Source organism: Carcharhinus amblyrhynchos, chromosome 21, assembly GCF_965287045.1.
Source record: "Carcharhinus amblyrhynchos chromosome 21, sCarAmb.v2.hapA, whole genome shotgun sequence".
NCBI classification, from domain to species: Eukaryota; Metazoa; Chordata; class Chondrichthyes; order Carcharhiniformes; family Carcharhinidae; genus Carcharhinus; species Carcharhinus amblyrhynchos.
In genome coordinates, this window is record NC_137344.1 from 33,179,763 (window position 1) to 33,201,663 (window position 21,901).

The 21,901-nt window shown below is 44.6% G+C and overlaps 1 protein-coding gene across 1 annotated transcript; it reads left to right on the forward strand.

The window, feature by feature from the left end:
* The first annotated feature begins 4,651 nt into the window (after window positions 1-4,651).
* Window positions 4,652-20,916, forward strand: LOC145356581 (tripartite motif-containing protein 16-like). Its single transcript, XM_080209357.1, has 6 exons — window positions 4,652-5,236; window positions 8,602-8,697; window positions 8,790-9,023; window positions 11,388-11,556; window positions 15,094-15,177; window positions 20,342-20,916. The coding sequence occupies exons 1-6, from the start codon at window positions 4,652-4,654 to the stop codon at window positions 20,914-20,916; spliced, it is 1,743 nt and encodes a 580-aa protein (XP_080065483.1).
* The last annotated feature ends 985 nt before the right edge of the window (window positions 20,917-21,901 follow it).

Consider the following 21,901-nt stretch of genomic DNA (forward strand, 5'->3'; position numbering starts at 1 on the left):
TCTACCAATCCAATCACTTCTTCCCCAGCTTCCTCTATGGATTCTGTCTTTGCAGAGAATGTGCCTCTGATTTCACATCCCACTTTGAGTGAAGAGCTCCAACAGAGAATAAGACACAGGGCCAATGACCGTCTGACCACATAATAAACAGATATTTGGTTAGTGGAGGCTGTTCCAATATTCAACAAGCTCAAGCCTGATCTTCTACCTCATCAAGACCTTCCTACACTATCTCCCTATCCCTTAACTCCTTCAGTACTCTTAAATCCATTAAATCTTGAATATAGAACATAGAACACTACAGCACAAACAGGCCCTTCGGCCCACGAGTTGCGCTGATCACATCAACACCTACCAATCTATAGACCTATTTATAACCCCCAATCCCATTAAATCCCATATACTCATCCAGAAGTCTTTTAAAAGACCCCAGCGAGTTTGCCTCCACCACCACTGACGGCAGCTGATTCCATTCACTCACCACCCTCTGAGTGAAAAACTTACCCCTAACATCACTTCTGTACTTGCCTCCCCGCACCTTAAATCTGTGTCCTCTCGTAGCAACCATTTCAACCCAGGGAAATAGCCTCTGAGAATCCACCCTATCTATTCCTCTCAACATTTTATAAACTTCTATCAGGTCTCCTCTCAACCTTCGTCTCTCCTGGGAAAAGAGTCCCAGCTCCCTCAACCTAACTTCATAAGGCATGCCTCCCAGTCCAGGCAACATCCTTGTAAATCTCCTCTGTACCTTTTCAATAGCTTCTACGTCCTTCCTATAGTGAGGTAACAGAACTGTGCACAGTACTCCAAATGAGGCCTGACAAGGGTCTTATATACCCAATGATTGAGCATCCACCGCTCTCTGGGCTGGAGAATTCCAACAACTCAGACCCTTTTATGAGAAATCTCTTTTTGGGCTATAATTAATGGAACCAGTAGTCTCTCACTCGCAAATTGGAGAACGTGCAAGATTCAGAACCTCTTTCGGGGAGATGCCAGGATGATCAGGTTTACAAAAGTCAGAACTGGAACGCATTGAAAAGCCTTGGGCAGACATGGCTCTGTGTTGATTGACATGTTTGGTGACCACTTGCAGGCGTCTGGGGAGAAGTAATTGAAGGTCCTGTGATGACATCTCCTGAAATACATGCAGCCAGAGTTGGCAACCCTTTTAAAACATCCAATTATTGAAGACAGCAGTTACAAACCTCTCATTTTTGTTTCAATTACATTTCTGTCTTGTGCTCTTGAAAAACTTTTCCTTGATTCCATTTGTCACAAGATTCCAGGAAGAATCCTGTATCCTGTGCAAACTTTATTATTCAGTGTGTACAGTGTGGGAAGTTCAACCTCTATTTAAAAACCTTGCCTATTTTAATGGGCTCCAACTACAGTTTTTTAAGAATCTTAGAATCCTGACAATACATAAGGAGGCCATTCAGTCCATCAAGTCTGCACTAACCACAATCCCACCCAGGCCCTACCCCCCATATCCCTCTAACCTACGCATTTCAAGACACTAAGGGGCAATTTCAGCATGGCCAATCAACCTAACCCACACATCTTTGGACTGAAGGAGGAAACCAGAACACCAGAGGGTGCCACTGATTGGGTTTCTTTTGTGGTGTAATGGTGCAAGGTAAAAAGGAGTGGGGAGGAAGTGAAGACCCACTGTATTAAGAGTCAGTCAGGCATAACAGTGACAACAGTGATCCGTCTCTATGGCCACAAGAGCAGAAGTCCCACCCATTGACAGCTGTTAGCCAATGAGAGATTGGCAGCTCTATTAAACAGCAGTGCCACTGGGAAGATGGTGGATGCTACCTGTAATGCACCCACTAACATCCCTCCTCTGACAGTGGTTGATTTTAATGATGCATCATTTTTTGGGAGCTGCCATCCAGAAGCTCGGACTGTCACTCCGGTCATTGCCACGGGGTTCAGCCTCAGACTGTGGGAAGTCTACTGGGGCTTGTATCGCCAAGGGAGGAGCTAAGGCCCAGTCCCTGCAGCAAGGTCATGCGAGGTCCAGGATTGTCTATCAGGTACACAAGAATAAAAAGCACCTTCTCACTTGCAGCAAATTCCCAACTTTAGCACTCTATTTAACAAAGTACTCTTAAATGACCCTGGTCAACTGTCGTATTGGTGTTAGCCAGCGAATTACTGATCAGGGCGTTTCCACGTATGTTCTTGGAGGTGTGATAAAATTGCTGATCTCAGCCAGGGTGGCAGTTGGAACAGTAAGACTGGCCTCAGCACCCTTGGATCACAGAGGGGGTACCTGCTGATCATTATCCAGTGGGGTGGATGGACATTTGCATGTTCAGAGTTTCATCACATGACACCTTGTATCAACATTCTCCCCCTCCCCCATTAGACATCTGATATGTCCATCCTCAATGCATCTTATTTTCCTGCACCAGTCAGTAAGCAGACAGATTCTTAATTAACTAATAGGATGATCTCTGTCTGTCAGCCAATAACTAATAAAAAGAAAATGGAAGAAATAACCTTTTTAAAAATCTCCTATGAGACCTTCCAAACTGTATTACCTCACATCTGTCCATGTTAAATTCCATCTGCCATCTTTCAACCCAGGTCTCCAGCCGATTTATATTCTGCTGTATTCTCTGACAATCCTCCTCACTGTCTGATACCCGCCCAATTTTTGGATCACCTGCAAATTTGCTAATCAGACCACCTACATTTTCCTCAAAATCATTTATATATATTACAGAGAACAGACGTCCCAGCACTGATCTTTGTGGAATGCATCTAATTAGCAAAGAATTAATAATCACTGTCCTTGAATACTAACCCTCCAATATTGCAGCACTCCCCTAGTGCTGACCCTCCAATAGTGCAGCACTCCTTCAGACTGACCCTCCAACAGAGCAGCACTCCTTTAGAATGACCCTCCAACAGTGAAGTACTTTATCATTTTGACCCTGCTTCTGACAGTGCTGTGATCCCTAATTGTTCTGCACCGGCACTCAGTCTAGTTTATGGATTCAAGTCTATAGTGAGTCTTGAACCTTCCAATTTTCTGACTCAGAGGCAAGAATATCATTGACTGATAGATGAAAAAGACACCAAACATGCAAATGAATTTCTAGTTGGTAGGACAGCTTTATGCTAATAACAGCAAGTTATATTTAAATATCTATTTAAGATGGTCATGATACAATTGTGCTGAAGATTGCAATTAATTCCCTGTGGTGATTAGGGAGTGAATCCTACAACCACAAGACCCATCTATTGTTATTTAACTTAATTATTAACATCAGCTTGGCCTAGTTAGTGGCACTGATGTTTCTGAGTCAGGTAATCATCAATTCAAGGTTTCATTCCACTGTGGGAGAGCTACATTGTTGGGCGTTCAGATGAGAAATTAAAGCAAGGTCCCATCTACATGTTCTGGAGGAACTCAGCAATCAAATGACACAGGAGCAGGGGAGTTCTCCAATGGCTCAACCAACCTCCCCTCTTTTTTTGGAAGAGATGCAGTAATTGAGCCACACATCACTTTCCATACACCAAAAAGGAAAAGGCCTCTCCTGCAGCTTATCTCCACCTCTGCATTACAACTGCAACAAATTAGAGACCTAAACCACCCCCCACATTGGATGAGCTCCTGCTCACTCAATAAGGCAGCTTATGCTCCACAAAGTCCACAGGTAGGACTACTGATGATCCCTAGGAGCCTTGGTGGTCGTCATAACATCCCTTCAGTTTAGGTCTGTCTCTCTCCTATCACCCCCATTGTGAGGTTCCTTTCCGTTGTTTGGTGTCCAGGCAAAGGTCTGTTGAAGGTGAGGCTAAGACAGCCACCAACGAGGGTGGCGTTATTGGGGTGTAACAGCTGGCCGATGTTATTGAAAGTTAAACAGATTTCATCAGGAAATGACAGCGGACTGCACATTCCCATCCAGATTGAAATGAAGTGATAATAATGACATGACATCATAAGTTACTTCCTTTCCTTTCCATTGAGTATCACCTGTGGTTCAGTCCATGAGTCAGCGTGTTACTGTCAGGTACTGTCATTCACATGCAAACTAGACCAACGCTCAATCTACTCTATCAGTGGATGTAAAAAATCTCAACGTACTCATTCAAAGAAGAGCAGGAGTATTTTTCGGGCCAATAGTTATACTCCCTAATCAACACTATAAACAGATTATTTGACCATATACCTTATTGCTGTTGTGAGATCTTGCTTTGTGCGAAGTATATGTTGTTTCCTAAATTACAGTTGTAACTGCTTCAATGTACTTTATTGTCTCTAAAACTGTTTAGGATATCCCTTCCTTCAAATGCTATTTTTAGTGTTGCTTAGGGAGGCAGAATGTCAAGTAAGTACAAATAATAACAGGAGATAATGAATTATTTCAACTGTAGCTATCTTGCCTCACAGTCATCACATCCCAGGGAAAGGCTGAATTCCTGACCCTTCATCTCATAGATAACTGATGCCTCCTGGAGGAGAATTGAAGTTGTACATTTCTGATGTTAGAATTAATTTATTGGTGGCTAGAGTGAAACCCCACCCCTGACACCATCTGCAGCTCTTGATGGGTGTGCCTAACTAGTTGGAAATCTGTTAAATCCCAGTGCTGTTGACCCCTATTCTGTTTGCTACAAAATGTCTGTTGTGAATGTGCTTCTCTCAAAGGACAGCCTGCTTTGCGGAATATGCTTGGAAATTTTCAAGGATCCTGTCACAATCCCATGTGGACACAGTTTCTGTCTGGGATGCATTCAGAGTTGCTGGGATTGTGACACAGATAGTGGAGGTGAAAGATGTCCTCAATGCCAACATGAGTTCACTCCCAGACCTCAGCTCTTCAGAAGCCTGGTCCTATGTAGAGTGATTGAAGACTTTGACTTATCCAAGGAGAGTTCTGCTGAAGACTCTGTTGCTGGCCCAGGCGATGTGGCCTGTGATTTCTGCACCCACGCCAAGTTACAGGCAGCACAATCCTGCCTGGAATGTCTAGCTTCTTATTGCAGATTCCACTTGAAGCCACACCAAGAGAATGTGGCATTCCAGCACCACAGCCTGACCCAGCCGGTGAAGGAGCTCAGCCAGAGACGGTGTTCGGCTCATGGAAAATCTCTTGACTTGTTCTGCAGAACAAATCAGACTTTCATCTGCTCAGTGTGTACAACAAAGGAACACAGGAACCATGAGACAGTCACGGTGGAGGAGGAGGGGGCTGATAGAAAGGTGAGCTCGCTGCTGGGGGTGTTCCTCCATTATGTATTATTTTACGGAAAAGAACTAGTCCAAAGTCACATTAGACTACTCTTATGTAAGATTAAGAATGGGCCATTCAGTCCTTCAACCCATTCCAGCATTCAATTAGATCATAATCTCCCCTCCTTAATCCTTATAATCAAGACAATACAAGCAACCCAGCCTCATGATTTAACCCTTTTGGTCTCTGGTAAATTGGCATTGTATGCTCTTCCTGAGATAAAGTGCCTGGAACCACACAGTTATTCCAGATAGCTGGGGTCCAAACTGAGTTTTGTGGAACTGTAATATAATTTCCACCCCCCTTGAGATAAAAACCAACATTCTATTAGCTTCTTATTATTCTTATACCTATCCATTAACTTGTAGCGATTTCTGCACTTAGAACCATAAGGACGTGATCTTATGATTTCGTCTTGCCTGACTTTCGGCAAGGCAAGGCGATATGGTCAGCCAAAAACGAGAAATGCACCGAGTTTCTCACCTTCCCCGATCGTACCAGCCCAGTTTAGTCGACACGAAAGGGCACAAAGCCAGTTTCAATATTAATGATATCATTAGCATGACATTCATGAGTTCTGGATGCTATCGTCTGGACTCACTCTTTCAGGTGCCGGTGCAGCCACAATGGGCTGAATGCCCTCCTTCTGTGCTGTAAGATTTTATGATTCAACTTAGTCCTCACTGGTCAAGCTTCTCACCGGCAAGAATCACAGATGGTCTCCACTAGCAGCACACCAAACGTGATGTCCTGACTGGGGAGTCGGAGAACACTGAAGCCCATGGGCAGTTAGGGGTGGGGCCAGGCAGTGCCCACGTAGCTTGTGTGGCACCCTGGCACTACCCACCAGGCACCGTAACTGTGCTGGGGCAGTTCCAAGGGAGTGGGGCCTGAGTAAGGCCAGAACTTGTGGTGGTGGAGCTTTGATGGGGAAGAAAATGGGAGATCTGCAAGGATGGGAGGGAGGGACGGAAATCTTCAGAGGTGGCAATCAGAGTGCAGAGGTGGTCATTAGCAGGTGGAGCGCTGCAGGGGGCAATCAGCGGGAAGGAGGGGAACTCTGGAGAGGGGAGGGAGGAAAATCTGTACCCTGCTGGGGTGCTGATTGGGGAGGGAGGATACTCTGGAGGGGTGGCATTAGGGAGGGAGGGAACTCTGCAGGGGTGGTGATTGGCAAGGGAAGGGAACTCTGCTCGGATAGCAATCGGGGAGAGAAGGGCAGGATGAGGGTCCCTGGAGTGGTTATGGGGAGGGGTTCCGATGTCCAACGGGCAGGTGGGAGATTGGGCTGCCCACACAATTGCGCCCCAAGACTCAACAGTCAGTTTCCCTGGAGAGCTCAGACCTTCCCCCTTCTTCTGCTGGCTAGAGTTGCATCCTGGCACTTTTTTGCACTGTACCATAAGATTGCGACTCAGAGCTTGCCAAATAAACCAGCGCAACTTGCTCCCTTTTCTTGCTCATTCAACACTTAGGATTCTTTTTGTAAGGTCGTGCCCTAAATCTCTGTGTCTCTCCGGACCCTTTCTTGCCATTTGGAAAATCAGGGGAGGATTAACAATGAAATACTGTGCCTTGGCACAGGGCCCGAGTGACAGAGGACCCTAAATTGCAAGTAGACTCCGAACACTGCTGGCCTGGCTAATACTTGAAAGATGCAGTAAAGCTGTTCATCCAATCACAGGCTGATACCTCTCTGCATTAGCCATCAGCAACAAATGGAGGGAGGAGTCAGTCTGGGAGGAAAGGTAAGCTACAGTAAGAAAGAAGGAAACTTCAAACAGCTGGACCCCAGACTAGGCCATGAGGGAGACGCAGCCAGCACCTGGGGGGGAGGGGAGGTGAGGTGAGGCAGCAAACCCCAGAAGCAGTCAAGAGAGAGGCAATGAGCTCCTGACAACCAAGGCAGAAGGCAGACTCCAGATGAGGTAGTGAATCGCAGGGGAGACAGCAGATGGAGATTCTCTGACAAGGCAGCAGAGTGGTCAGAGGACCCCAGGTGAAGCAGTGGAGCAGAGCAGCCAGAGCAAGGCAGCACAGCAGATGGAGGACCTCAGACAAGGTGAGAGAGGGAGGGTATAGGTGTTTGCGGGTGGGGGTGGTGGTGCAGTATGTTAGGGGACAGAGAGTGTCAGAGAGTTGGGAGAGATTGAGGGAGTGCAGGGTGAAGTGAGGGTGTGGGGCAGAATGAAAGTAAGCACAGGCCCCCACTAACTGTAAATCCAGCTCTGACTCTAATCTTCCATAGGTCCAAAGTGAATGACCTTACACATGACCAAAGTGAACTCCATCTGCCACAGCTTTGCCCATCAATGTCTCTTTGGAACTTTCAACTCTCATTTGCAATTTTTACTACATTACCTAACTTAGTGTTATCAGTTCCAACACTTCTCTATTCCTTCATCTAAGTACGTTTGATATGACCTACCTCTCACATTTCACCTGGTTCTCTTTGATCAGCTCAGATTCTGTGCTGGTGCTCCATCAGTCTGTTCCTAATTCTAGTTACTTTCTCACAACAGACAGACCAATAGAAGTATAATTTCCAAGCTTTCCCTGCTTAATATTTATAATGTATGGATATTGAGTGGCCGCAGGATCACCAAGGACTGTGATGCTGGCCATGGTAACCACCTATCATTCTCTGTCAGGAAATTCCTCATACATGTAAATTGGCCTTCTGGGAGAGAATGCATGACACCTGTGGAACTATGCCTGACTATCAGCCGATCTCATCATTAGAGAGGGTAAAATTAGAAGGAACTATGAAGGTCAAGCATCTTATAGAATAGGACATAGAACGGTTACAACACAGAAGAAACATTTTTTTATTCATTCATGAGACATGAGCACCTCTGACTGGCCAGTATTTATTTCCCATCCCTAGTAAGGGATTTGGCCCATCATACTTAAGCCCATTCTCTGTAAGAGCAATCAGTCTCACTCTTCTGCGTTTTCCCCATAGCCCTGCAAATTTCTCATTTTCAGCTTACTATACAATTCACTTTTGAAATCCACAATTGAAACTGCTTCCAGTACATTATAGAATCTAGATCCTAACAACTCACTGTGTAAAAATATTCTTCCTCGCATCACCTCTGGATCTTTTGCCAATTTCCTTAAATCGGTGTCATCTGGTTCTCCATCCTCCTGCCAATAGAAACAGCTTCTCTTCGATTGCTCTCATGATTTTGGATGCTCAATCCCCAGAATTCTGACCAATGCTTATTCCTGCTATCAATATTATAAAAACAGAACTGGGATCTCAGAATGAGGACAGGCTGGTTCTTATCAATGGTTCACCATTAACTTAACATATCTTCCTACTTTCAAGAAAAAACTTCTCCAAAAAGGATGTGAAGCAGAAGCAGAGACACGGAAAACACTTGCCGAGATCAGACTTCTGGAACAAACCATTGACTCGATCATGGTGAGTAGGTCCTTGAGGTTTGAGGTACATCATTGGTTGTCAGTATTGTATGTGGTCAGACTGTTATTGACCTGTGTCTTATTCTCTGTTAGAGCTCTTCACTCAAAGTGGGATGTGAAATCAGAGGCACATTCTCTGCAATGACAGAAGCCATAGAACAAGCTGGGGAAGAAGTGATTGGATTGGTAGACAGCGCGGTGCGGGCAGCATTGAGCCAGGCTGACATTATCCGACACCGACTGGAACAGAAATGTGATGAGCTGAGAGAGAAAGAGCAGCAACTGAGAACCTTATCAAAGAGCAATGATCATGTGATGCTAGTGCAGGTAATGATTATACCCAAGTGATAAATACTGAATGTCTTCCTGGCAAAGTGGCATGGTGGCACAGTGATTAGCACTGCTGCCTCACAGCGCCCGGGACCTGGGTTTAATTCTAGCCTTACAGTCTGCATGGATTTCCTCCAGATGCTCCAGTTTCCTCCCACAATCCAAAGATGTGCGGATTTGATTGATTGACCATACTAAATTGCCCCTTATTGTCAGGGGGACGAGCAGAGTGGAGTAATAGGGATAAGGTGGGATTGTGGTCAGTGCAGACTCAATGGGCCAAATGGCCTCTTTCTGCACTATAGGGATTCTGTGATTCATCTGCTCAACAAACATCTACTGATTAAATAAAATAACAGCCTTATGACAAAGATCAATTTGTGTGCATCTAATAACCAGAGATAAAGACTGAGGATAATCTCCCTACTGGCTCACTGAGTTTATACCAAGTTACTGGAGTCATGCCTACCTGGACACATTTTGGTCACTGGCACTGTGTCAGCTAATGGCAGCTGGGCAACAATAAGAGTCTTCAATAGTTTAGAGTGCCCCAGGTCAGAGAGCGCGGTCAGAGTTTCTGCACTGCTCCCTTCCAGAAGTGCTTGTGTTAAGGCAAAATGAGGGATAGGGGTATATCAACCTGTTTCAATCTTTGTCAACTACACAAATCTTCTTCAAATACTCTCCTCCATGTTCAGCTTGTTGACATTGCCCTCATTTGGTTCCACCTTTACTTATCCAGTTGTAACTAGAGGATTTTCAACAGTAGATTCTCTTTTTGCTTACCTCATTACCTTTGGTGCTCCCCAACGATCTATTCTTGGCCGCCTTCTGTTTTTCATCTGAAGGTTGCCCCTTGGCAATTTCAGCCACAGACAATGAATGGCTCAACTTCTACCTGTGTCCTGACAATACGCAGCTCTACCTACCTCACCATCACCGTTTGACCCCTCCATTGCTTGTCCGACACTAATTTGAGTTCAGTTTCTTCCAGTTAAATATTGGAAAGACTGAAGACATATCTCCACAAAAAACTCCACCACTATTTACTCCATCCCTGACCTGAGAAACTGCCTCAAGCTGAACCAGGCTGTTCCAATCTGGGCATCCTATCTGACCCTTGACTGACTAATTGGCCCATGTCCTCTCCATCATTAGGACCACTTCCTCCTCTGTAATAATGTCCATCTCCTATCTAGCCTTTCATCTTTTGTAAACTTAAACTCATCTAAACCTCTACTGCCTGTGTCCTAACTTGCATCTATTATCCCTACACTTGATGACCGACATTGGTCCAGATCTCAGACACCAGGAGTGGCAGTACCACTCAGACGCCAGTACTTGGCAGTACCTCATGGACACCAGGAGCAGGTAGTGTGTTTCTGAAATTGAAACAGAAAATGCTACAGAAACTCAGTAGGTCTAGCAGCATCTATCGAGAGAGAAGCAGGAGGGTTAATGTTTGACGTTTTTAACACTCTGCTTTAGAGCTGAAGAGAGGTAGAAAACTGTTTTAAAAGTTGATGGAGTAAAACAGAAGGTCAGGGATAGGTGGGAGCTCAGGAGAGATTTGACAAAGATGTCATGGACACAAGGTAAAGGGTGTGTTAATGGTAATGTTAAAGACTAGAGAAGGTATTAATAGTGGCACAAAGGTAAGATAGCAGAATGCATTAGTAGTCAGCTCTATGTGAAAGCAAAATAGAAGAATAAGTTACATATGGCCTTGTGGGAGGAGGGGATTAGGGGAAAAATGAGATTAAGAAAAAAGAATGAAATGAAGGAGAGAGTTCATAGTCTGAAGTTATCAAACTCAATGTTAAGTACAGAGGGCTATAAAGTGCCTACTCAGAAGCTGAGGTCCTGTTTCTCCAGTTTGTGTTGGACTTCGCCTGAAAATTGCAAGGACAGAAATGTGGGCATGAGAGCAAGATGTTGATTGGCAAGTGACAAGGTTGGGGTCTTGCTTGTGGACAGAACAAAGGTATTCCCCAAAGTGGTCACCGAGCTTATGGTTCATCTACCTAATGTAGAGACTGTATTGGGAGCAGTGAATACATTAGACTAAGTTGAAGGAGGTGCAAGTGAATCGCTGCTTCATTTGAAAGGAGTGTTTGGGTTCATGGACAATGAGGAGGGAGGAGATAAAGATATTACACTTTCTACAATTGCATGGGATGGCACTGTGTGAAGGTGGTGAGGACCGTGATGGAGAAGTGTCCAGGGTGTCACAAAAGTAACAGTCCCTACGGAATGAATATTTTGCTTTTATTTCAGATTTCCAGCACACACAGTATATTGTTTATATTATAATGTGTCTGTGATATTTTCAAGATTCTGCTCAGTTTTGTTTTCTATTAGGAATCTTTATCTTTGAATGCACCATTGCAAAGTCGAGACATCCCTGCATTCTGCTCTGATGTTGAAGTCTGTCTCACCTGCGCCAGTAAAGCAGTACTCGACCTCTCAGCACTGGTTATAGGATACCTTAGAGCAGCTGTAAAAGAACTGAAAAACAACCAAATAAAGGGTCAGTCAGTCAGTTCGCCTGTTAATTGTGATAGAAAATCTGCTATTAATTTTATAAAATTTGTACAAAGTTTTGTTAATATTAGACTTTGATGTCACAGCTTTAAATGCATAAAAATTATATTTTGCAATATTAAGAATCTTTAACACTTTTAACATTTATTTTTGACATCTCAAATTGGTGTCCATGATGATTTACCCCTGTTGATGCCTTCTGCAGCCTTCACAAGGTCAACTTTCTTTCCCCAACATAACTCCTCTATCAGATTGCCCTCAGCTACATTCACTTTCACCTATTGGATCATAGAGCAGAGTATTTCCTGCAATGACCCCTCTTCCCAACCTCAAAATTTTTCCATTGGAATCAAACTCACACCAAGGCCACGATTCTCCCAAAAGTGCTGAATTGGTGGGAATACTGTTCTAGATCCACAGTTTTCTCAGTTCAGCTTCTCACCCAAATCTCCGCACTTTGTGCACTGCAGAGGTCCCAGCTGTGAATCTCATCAAAAACCCGGGGGGGCGGGGGGCCTATTCATGCTGGAGTCTGACAGTTCTGGAACTCTGCGCATTTGCTGGCCAGCTCGATCGCTGGCTAGCCCATGACTCCCACAGTGCTGCTCTTCCAGCTCCCGCTCCCCCAGTAGTCCAATTGCTGCCCCCATAACAGTTCCCAGGCCAACCTTGACCTGCCCTGCCCTGGAGCGCATAAACCCCCACCCCCCGCCCCCAGCAGTGGCGATCCCCCCCACCCCAGCAGACTGCCCCCCCCCCTACTCCAGAGGCAGTCCCCCTCTCCCCCCAGCAGACCACACCTCTCCAGCCTAACCCAATCGCTGTCTCCCCTCCATTCCAGACCGATCCTGTCTGCAGAGTGGCAGCGGGACACCCACCCCCTCCAATTGCCCCTAGGCCCTGCCTGCAATAGGCCCGACCCCTTGACACTGCCTGATGCCCAGTGGGCAGTGCCAAGGTGCTCCCATGGGCACTTTGCCCCTTGGGCAGTGCTATGGGGCACAGGCTGGCACTGCCATGATGCCCTTGCCCAGGGGACACCACCTCCCCATTGCCCGACCCCCTGGGGGGGCCCCAATTGCTCCCCCCTCTTCGTTCTGGCAGGTCTCCCGCTAGTTCCCCAAACGTGGGGTCGCTAGTTTAAATCCTTCCTGAATTAAGTACTCTTCCATTCGGGACCTGATAATTAGATTGAAAACACATTTAAAATATGTTTTTAAAAGATTCAAATTATTTACCTACCTTCCCGCCAGTTTTCAGCGTGGTCTGACTGGCGGCTGTTCTGAGAGATGCGCATAGGTTCTCGGCGCATGCGCAAATCCAAGAACAAGGCCAGCGACACATATCTCCCACCCCGACCCGCCAGAAAAGTTGTGGGTCATGGTTGTAGAATCGCAAGCCAAGAGTGTTTGCGCCTTTGAAACGTACAACTTGTACCATCCATAAGGACACAGGCAATAGACACATGGGAGCACCATCACCTGGAAGTTTTCCTCTGAGCCATTCACCATCCTGACTTGGAAATATATCATTATTCTTTCACTGTTGCTGGGCCAAAATCCTGGCACTTGCTCCTTGACAGCACTCTGGGTGTACCTACACCACATAGACAAGAAGGCAACTCAGCACCAGCTTCTCAAGGTCAATTAGCAATGAGAGATAAGTGATGGCCTAGCCAGCAATACCCACATCCCATGAATGAATAAAAGTCTCATTTAGCTATCACCTTCATGCTGGATCTTGGTTAAGGTATACCTTGATTTTAAAATTCTCATCCTTGTTTTCAAATCTCTCCACAGTTCTGGCCTCCGTACCTCTATAACCGCCACAGCCCTCTGAGATCTTGCCACTTCTCCAAATTTGGCTGCTTGAGCATTCTCAATTTTAATTGATTGGCATGCCTTCAGCTGTCTGGGCACTAAGCTCTGGAATTTCCTTTCCTTTCTATTGTAGTTTAAGAAATTCATTAAATCCTACCTATTTGACCAAGTTTTTGGTCATCTGCCGAAATATCCCTTTATGTGTCTCAGTGACAAATTTTGTGTGATAGCACTTCTGTGAAGCACTTGGGATATTTTACCATTTTAAAAGTTCTATATAAATTCAAAGTGTTGGTGAGTTCCCCAAAGGGTCTCTTCTTCGTCCATATCCTAACCCTTAAATACCCTATCCTCATTATGAATGCTGGGCTGAGAGTCCAGGCCAGCAAAGGCATGAAGCTCAGCAGGGACTCTGTTTTAAAAAGTGAAGTAAATTGTTGACTTTCCCTGATTGATACCTTTAAGTTGTTATAATAAATTGTTCTTTTGTCAATGTCTCAATGTTTATTTAGACAAAAATAAGAGGAATGAAGTTTAATGGTCTATCTGATTGACACTTTGATAGGGTTGTAGGAAACCATCTTTTTTCCAACAAATATTTGTGATTTTTTTTTCCTCAGCAGTTCCATTCTAGCCAATGTTATTATCTGACTCACTGGTTATGTACATAAAGTACACTGGGTGAATGGGTAAAGAAGGGACATGAGGTGGCATTGAGAGTATGACGAAGGGCCTTGGGGATGGCTGAGGCATTGAATTGGCACCATCATTTAAACTTACCTTTCAAAAGGTTATCAAATCCAGACTGACTTCCAAATTCCAGGAAGGTCCATGAATCAGTAGCCACGAGGAAGCAGGCTGACTTTACGAAAATTACTAGAGGGGTTAGGAGATATCTATCCCCACAATGAAGTTGGCCAAGTCAGGAGTGCAAGAATTGGCATCCTGGAATCTTGCCTGCCTGCCATTTTTAAATGGTTCCAGATTTATCCCCATTTCACAAAAATCCGGCCCCCAAATTTCTTCAATTTCCTCCAACTAATCACTGGGAAGACCAAACCTATCATCTTTAGCCCACAATAAATTCCATATCATTGCCACTGATTCCATTCCCTATTCCAGACTCTACCCCAAGTTGAATCAGACTGTTCACAATCTCAACTGAGCTTCCAACCCTACAGCTACACCATCACAAAGACAGCTTACATCCACTTCACACCATCACTCACATCTGCCCCAACCTTGATCCATCTGGTGATGAATCTCTAATCCATGCCTCTGATACCTCCAAGCTTGACTATTCCCACATAAATTTCAACTCATCCAAAACTCAGCTGCCTGTATCGTAACACAAGTCCTCTTCCCCCATTACCTCTCTGCTCCCCGTCCCCCATCATTGCCTCTGACTCTAGTCTCCATTCACTTCTCTTCAGTAATGGCAGCAGTGACTTCAGTACCTCCTGCACCAAGGATGCAATACAGTTGTGACAATTCCCCTTCTCTATTACTCACAGCTATAGAATGATCAGGGGAGGAGCATCTGACGCCTGAACAACATTCTGGTGGATTACTGCATTCAGGACAATCAGAAAGAGGGATAATTAGGGAGAACGGGGACAAAACAAAGAAGGAAGTAAGACACAAACAACAGACAATGAAGTTATTAAATCTTCCCTCTGTTTTTCCAATATTCATTTACATAGAACCAGACGGGAATCTCCCCAAAGTGACTCCCTCTCCACAAGTTTCTCTGCTTCACCTGGAGACCAGAGAGGATTTCCTACCCTGTGAGTATTCTCTGCTAAATTATCAGGATAATTTACTGCCAAAATCATGGAAATGAGCGGGCAGGTAACTGTGCAACACAATCCTCATGCCTAATTTCAAGGGCTATCCAATCTAGTCCTCTCTTTTTATAGTCATTTTTTTTGTGTGCCATATGCACTATTCTGTTTAAAAATAAACAATGAAGGATATATGGTTTCCACTGTCACAAGCACAGTAAACAGCAGGTGAATTCACACAACTAACTCACTCTGCACAAAACCATTAGCAGTTGTACAGAATGTGGCAGGTCAGAGCATCATTTAGGCAGTGTATTTGCCACCAAATAAACCTGTTGGACTTTAACCTGGCATTGTGAGACTTCTTACTGTTTCTACCCCAGGCCAACGCTGGCATCTCCACATGAGACATTAACAAACAGGCTACATAATGTTTGTGACGTTATCATCCATCATAGGCTAAGTTAATGGTTTAGACATCAGTAAATTATGCGGGAAATTCAGTATTCCTGGGATATAAAGAATAGGAGACCATTCAGCCCCTCCAACCTGTTTCAGCATATAATGAAGTCATGACTGCCCCATATGCTTTTTATACGCTTGGCTGGTAAAAACCTATCAATCTCATATTAAAAATTATTAGTTGTGTTAACAATTATTGCTCTTTGATGGGAAAGAATTCTATATTTCTACCACCTTTTGTATGAAGACATGTTCCTAACTTCTCTCCTGAAAGGAATGGCCTGGTTCTGAATTTAAGGTCATGTGCCCTTGTGGCTTTTCTACCAGCAGAAATTTTTTTAATCGAATCTATTATTTACTTTCAAAATCCTAAAAACCTCAACTAAATTATCTTCTATATACCAGGGAGTACTCTGGTAATCACTCCTAATAATTTAATCCTCGGAACCCTTGTAACATTATGGTGAATCTGTGCTGCATTCCTTCCAAGGCTAATATATCCTTTCTCAGGTATTGTGCCCAGAACTGTATTCAATTCCCTTGCTTTGGTCCAACAAGGGTTTTGAATATCGGTAGTAAAATTCCCTCTTTATATTCTATTAGTTAAAAAGGCAAACATTACATCCATTTTGACTTTGTTTTGTGCCTTCTAACTTTAGTATGCTGTGTGAAGTTAGCTTGTTTCACTGTGTACTGTCTTTAAGATTGGTGCACAGCCACACATGTGGGCATTTTAAAGATCTTCTTGGCCCACTGCCTGCTCGTGTAGGGTAGTGGGCCGGGAAATGTCAGCAGGGAACCTGTAGTGAAAGCTGCGACTGGTGTCCAACCGATCATGACTTTCCCAAGCATTTTTTTTAAGCATAATCGGCCTCATGCCAAAACTCAGCGTGAGGCTGATTACAATATCGAAATTCTAATTTCCATATCATTAGCAAGCCCATGACGATATCGTCCGGGCTTGCTAATGTTTCCCTGCCTGCATTCCCCCCCTCCCCCCAACCCCCGCCTACCAGGAGAGATTCCCACCAGGGGAGTTAAAGCTGGTCCCCATCAATTAGGATCAGGTATGATCATCCCATTGGTGGGGATAGAGGCCAATGAGGTGCCCCAAGAGATAGGGGACGATGGAGTTGCCCCTTGGGCTTTGCCAGTATGGCACTCTGGCACTACCAGCCTGGCAGTGGACAAGGCCAAGGGGGCGGGGCCTAAGGGGACAGGGCCTACTGGAGGCAGGGCCAAATGGTGGTGGGTTGGGGACCCACTATGCATTCTGCATTTGGGATCAGTGGGGTTGGGAGGGAGGAGGGTGATTGGAGTTGGCCACTGGGAAGGAGGAGGTCGGGCTGGATATGGGGAGGGTCAGACCGGCCATGTGGGGCAGTTGGGGCTGCCAGGTTGGGGGGGGCGGGGGGAGAACTGGCCTGGGGGAGAGTTCCCTGGTGGCACTCCATGGAGCACAGAGTACTGGAAATACATCCCGCTAAGTCCACCCAAAAAACAGGCATACTTGGCAACTTTGATTGTTTTGGGGAAAATTGCCCCATTGTTCATTATACCTGAAATGGCACATTCCCAATTGCTGCTTAGCTGCACTACCTGCACAGCTCGGAGGGAATATTGTGTATCCCTACATTTACATTTTCATGATCCATGTACCTGAACCTCCAACTTTCTTTGCCCCTCTATAAGGTGCCATTTTCACCATTTAAATCAGATTTATCATTTATTGCTGCAAAATGGATCACACTTGCCAACTTTGAAAACCATCTGCCACAATTTTGTCTTCTTGCTTAATTTATTAATGTCTCTTTGTAATTTTATGCTCCAATCTACACTACTTACTGTATCTCCAATCCTTGTGTCATTGGAAAACTTGTCAGTATCCCCTTCACCCAATACCAGTCAATATCTGTGGAGCTGTGAAGAAGCGGTGACTTGGAGTTCACCAGGTTCCCATCTTTTAAAAGCTGTCATGATTTGTGCCATTGTAATATTATGCTGCTGTGGGTAGGCATAGAAAACATTGAAGATAGGAGCAGGAAGAGGCCATTTGGCCCTTCGAGCCTACTCTGCCATTCATCACGATCATGGCTGATCATCCAACTCAATAGCCTAATCTCTTATAACCTTTGATCCCATTCGCCCCAAGTGCTATATCTAGCCACTTCTTGAACACATTCAATGTTTTGCATCAACTACTTTCTGAGGTAATGAATTCCACAGGCTCACCACTCTTTGGGTGAAGAAATGTCTCCTCACCTCCGTCCTAAATGGTCTACACGAATCCTCAGACTGTGATCCCTGTTCTGGACTCCCCCACCATCAGAAATATCTTCCCTGCATCAACCCTGTCTAGTCCTGTTAGAATTTTGTAGGTCTTTATGAAATCCCCCCTCATCTGTCTGAACTCCAGTGAAAACAATCCTAACCTAGTCAATCTCTCCTCTACATCAGTCCCACCATTCCCAGAATCAGCCTGGTAAACTTTCGCTGCACTCCCTCAAGAGCAAGAACATCCTTCCTCAGAAAAGGAGACCAAAACTGCACATAATACTCTAGGTATGGCCTCACCAAGGCTCTGTATAATTGCAACAACACATCCCTGCTCCTGTACTCAAAACCTCTCACAATGAAGGTGAACATGCCATTTGTCTTCTTTACTGCCTGTTGCACCTGCATGCTTACCTTCAGTGACTCATGCACAAGACACCCAGGTCCCACTCGCTGCATACTTTCCTCTCCCAATTTATAGTCATTCAGGTAGTAATCAGCCTTCTTGTTTTTGCTTCCAAAGTGACTAACCTCATGTTTATCCAAATTATTCTGCATCTCCCATTGATTTGCCCACTCGCCCAGATCATTCTGAAGAATCTCTGCATCCTCATCACAGTACACCCTTCCACCCAACTTGGTGTCATCTGCAATCTTTGAGATGTTAGATTTTGTTCCCTCATATGTGTGAATAGCTGGGGTCCCAGCACTGATCCCTGTGGCATTCCACTAGTTACTGCCTGCCAATTTGAAAAGCACCCATTAATTCCTACTCTTTGTTTCCTCTCTGCCGACCAGTCTTCTATCCATCTCAATACACTTCCCCCCAATCCTATGCGCTTTAATCTTGCACAATAATTTCTTAGATTTCTGAGAGTGCGGTGGGGGGGGTGATTGCTGTGGGGAGGCCTGATAATGACATGATACTGTATTGAAATGAGGTTCCTGATGTTGCATAGTGGGAAACCTGTTACGTCACTGGCAGGGGGAGGGGACAATTGTAGCGAGACTTCTTGCCGATGTAAGACGCAACTTGGGTCTCTCAAGATCTTCCCCTCCTGTGTCCAAACCCACCTGAAAAGAATGGGAGTTGAAACCCCTGGCCTCTATTTTTATAAATTCCAATACAGTCAATATCTATGGAGCTGTTTTTTAGTCATGAGTCAGGAACCAATGTCTTCAGGAGAGGAGGGGAGGGAACTAGCAAGAAAAAATAAATAAACTCCCTAATTAAAAATATCTGCAAGTTCTTTAAAGAACTGGGGTCTTTAAAAAGACTTCTGGATGAGTATATGGGGTTTAATGAGATTGAGGGTTATAGATAGGTCTGTAGGTTGGTAGGTGATGTGATCGGCGCAACTTGTGGGCCGAAGGGCCTGTTTGTGCTGTAGTGTTCTATGTTCTATGTAGAATAGAGGCAGAATTTTTCCTTGTGGGCTTCAGACCCCCACCATAGGCTCAAGTAGGGGTCAGAAGTCCGTACTGTTTGGAGAACAGTCACTCCACTGTGATTTTCTCTTAATTGACCAATTAGTGTCCAGAGTGGGCTTGACAGCCAACTAAGGATGGCAGGAAGGCTTTGAAGCTGGAGGGCCAGTGGAGCTCCCACCTCCCAGGCAGAAGCTGGCCTTTCAAGTGAGAGGGCGCTCAGATATACAGGCATCTTTACTCCAACTGTTGTAAAATCCAAATCAAATAAAAAAATGCCCTCAGCAACTAGGCAATGATAGTAGAGAGGGAAAGACATCACAGGGTTGTCTGCTGCTGCATTTGAACCTTTTTAGGCAGGGAAGGTCCAGAAGCCATCCTGGAGAGCTGACCCCACAACAGTCTGCTGCTGGGAGGCTGCCTCCAGTTGGCCTTAACAATATGCCTTAATTGGCCATTAGAAAGGTAAATCTGATTACTGCTGCTTGTGGGTGGGTTGTCTGGCACAGAAAGTGTCAATGTTGGGGTCAGAAAGTGATAAAATGAGACCAGTTGGGTAATAAAGTGAATCTAACTGCAACCATTTCAACTGTCTAGGATTGTTGTGGTGACCTTCATCCAAACACGTGGTCAGCCTTTTTTGTAGAAACATACTGCGCAGAAGGAGGTCATTCAGCCCACTGTGAATATACTGGATCTCTGAAAGGATTATCCAATTAATCCCACTCACCCTACCTATTCTTTCTCCATTGTCCATGTTTTTTTCATTCAAATATTTCTTCAATTTCCTTCTGAAAGTTGTTACTGAGTCTGCATTGGCCACCAAATGTTTAGGCACCACATTTTATAGTTTCTCAAATGAAGGGTTTTTAATTGTGGAAATAATCTAAAGTAGAAAATAGTATAAGAATACAGGTATTTTATTCATATAACATTGATTTTGTGAACAATTTCCCAACTGGAGTTTGTGACAGCCCAGCTCTTTCTCTCTTTCTCACTGCAGATGCTGTGAATTTGACTTTTGATTCTAACACAGTGAACAATTATCTCCGTCTATCAGATGAGAATCAGACAGTGACAGAATGTTACCCAGAGTCACAGGCCTACCCCGACCACCCTGAGCGCTTCGACAGCTTGTGGCAGGTGTTGTGCAGTGAGAGAATGGCCTGCGGCAAATTTTACTGGGAGGTCCATGGTCAGGCCTACTCACATAACTTCCTGGCCAAAGTGGGGATTGTGTACGGGAGGATGAGCAGAAAGGGGGCAGAGCGGTCCTGTTGTATTGGTGAGAATGCCATGTCCTGGTGCCTAAGTGTTTACCCAAATGGAGAAAACTGGCTCCGTTTTGCGACACGGCACAGAGGTAAAGGTGTTAACCTTCCATCAACTAGGTGTGAGCGGATTGGAGTTTACCTGGATTATGATGCAGGCAATCTCTCATTCTATGCACTCAGTGATAGAATAATCCTTCTACATAGATTCCAAGCTACCTTCACTGATCCCCTATATCCAGCCTTTGGTCTATACTCCAATTCCTCTCTCACTATTCAGCAGTTTGAACGCCAGATATTGGTCTGAAAACCATAGAACCATAGAAAATTTATGACAGAAAGAGGCCATTCAGCCCATCATGTCTTTGTCGGCCAAAGAGGAAAAAAATAAGAAATTGGTTGCCCATTCTAATCCCACTTTCCTGGTTCAAAGCCTTGCAGATTACAACACTTCAGGTGGAGATCTAGGTACCTTTTAAATGACCAACAAACCAGGCAGTGAATTTCAGACGCCTACCATTAACTGGGTGAAGAAGCTTTTCCTCATGCTCCCTATAATCCTTCTACAACTCGTCTTAAATCTGTGCTCTTTGTAATTGTCTCCGTGAAGGAAAACATGTCTTTCTATTCTACATAAGCTCATCACAATGTTTTTCACCTAACTAAATTACCCTATAACCTCCTCTGTTCCAAGGAAAATAATCCTAGTCTGTCCAATCTTTCCTCATAACTACAATTTTCAAGCCCTGGCTACATTTTTATAAATCTTCTCTGTACTCTCTCCAGAGCAATTATGTAATGTGGAAATCAGAATGGTACACAATCTTCCAGCTATGGCTTAACCAACGTTTTAACATTACATCCCTCCTCTTGTATTCTATATTTGTCCAATAAAGGAAAGCATTCCATATGCTTTATCACCTTATCCACCTGTCCTGTCACCTTTAGGCACCTGTAGATATGCATTTCAAGTTCTGGAATTCCTCTTCCCCTCTCAATATCTTCCCATTTATTGTGTACTCTCTTGCTTTGTTTACCCTCCACAAATGCATTACCTCACACTTACGCAAACTGAATTATATTTGCCACTTTTCAGCCCACTCAGTCAAACCACTTATATCATTCTGATGTCGACAGCTATCCTCTATATAACCAACTACATAGTCAATTTTTGTGTCATTGGCAAATATCCCAAACATGTCTCCAACATTTAAGTCATGTGGTGAAGAAGGCATTCGGCAGCTCGGTTTCATTGGTCAGCACATTGGGACATCTTGTTTAAGTTGTACAAG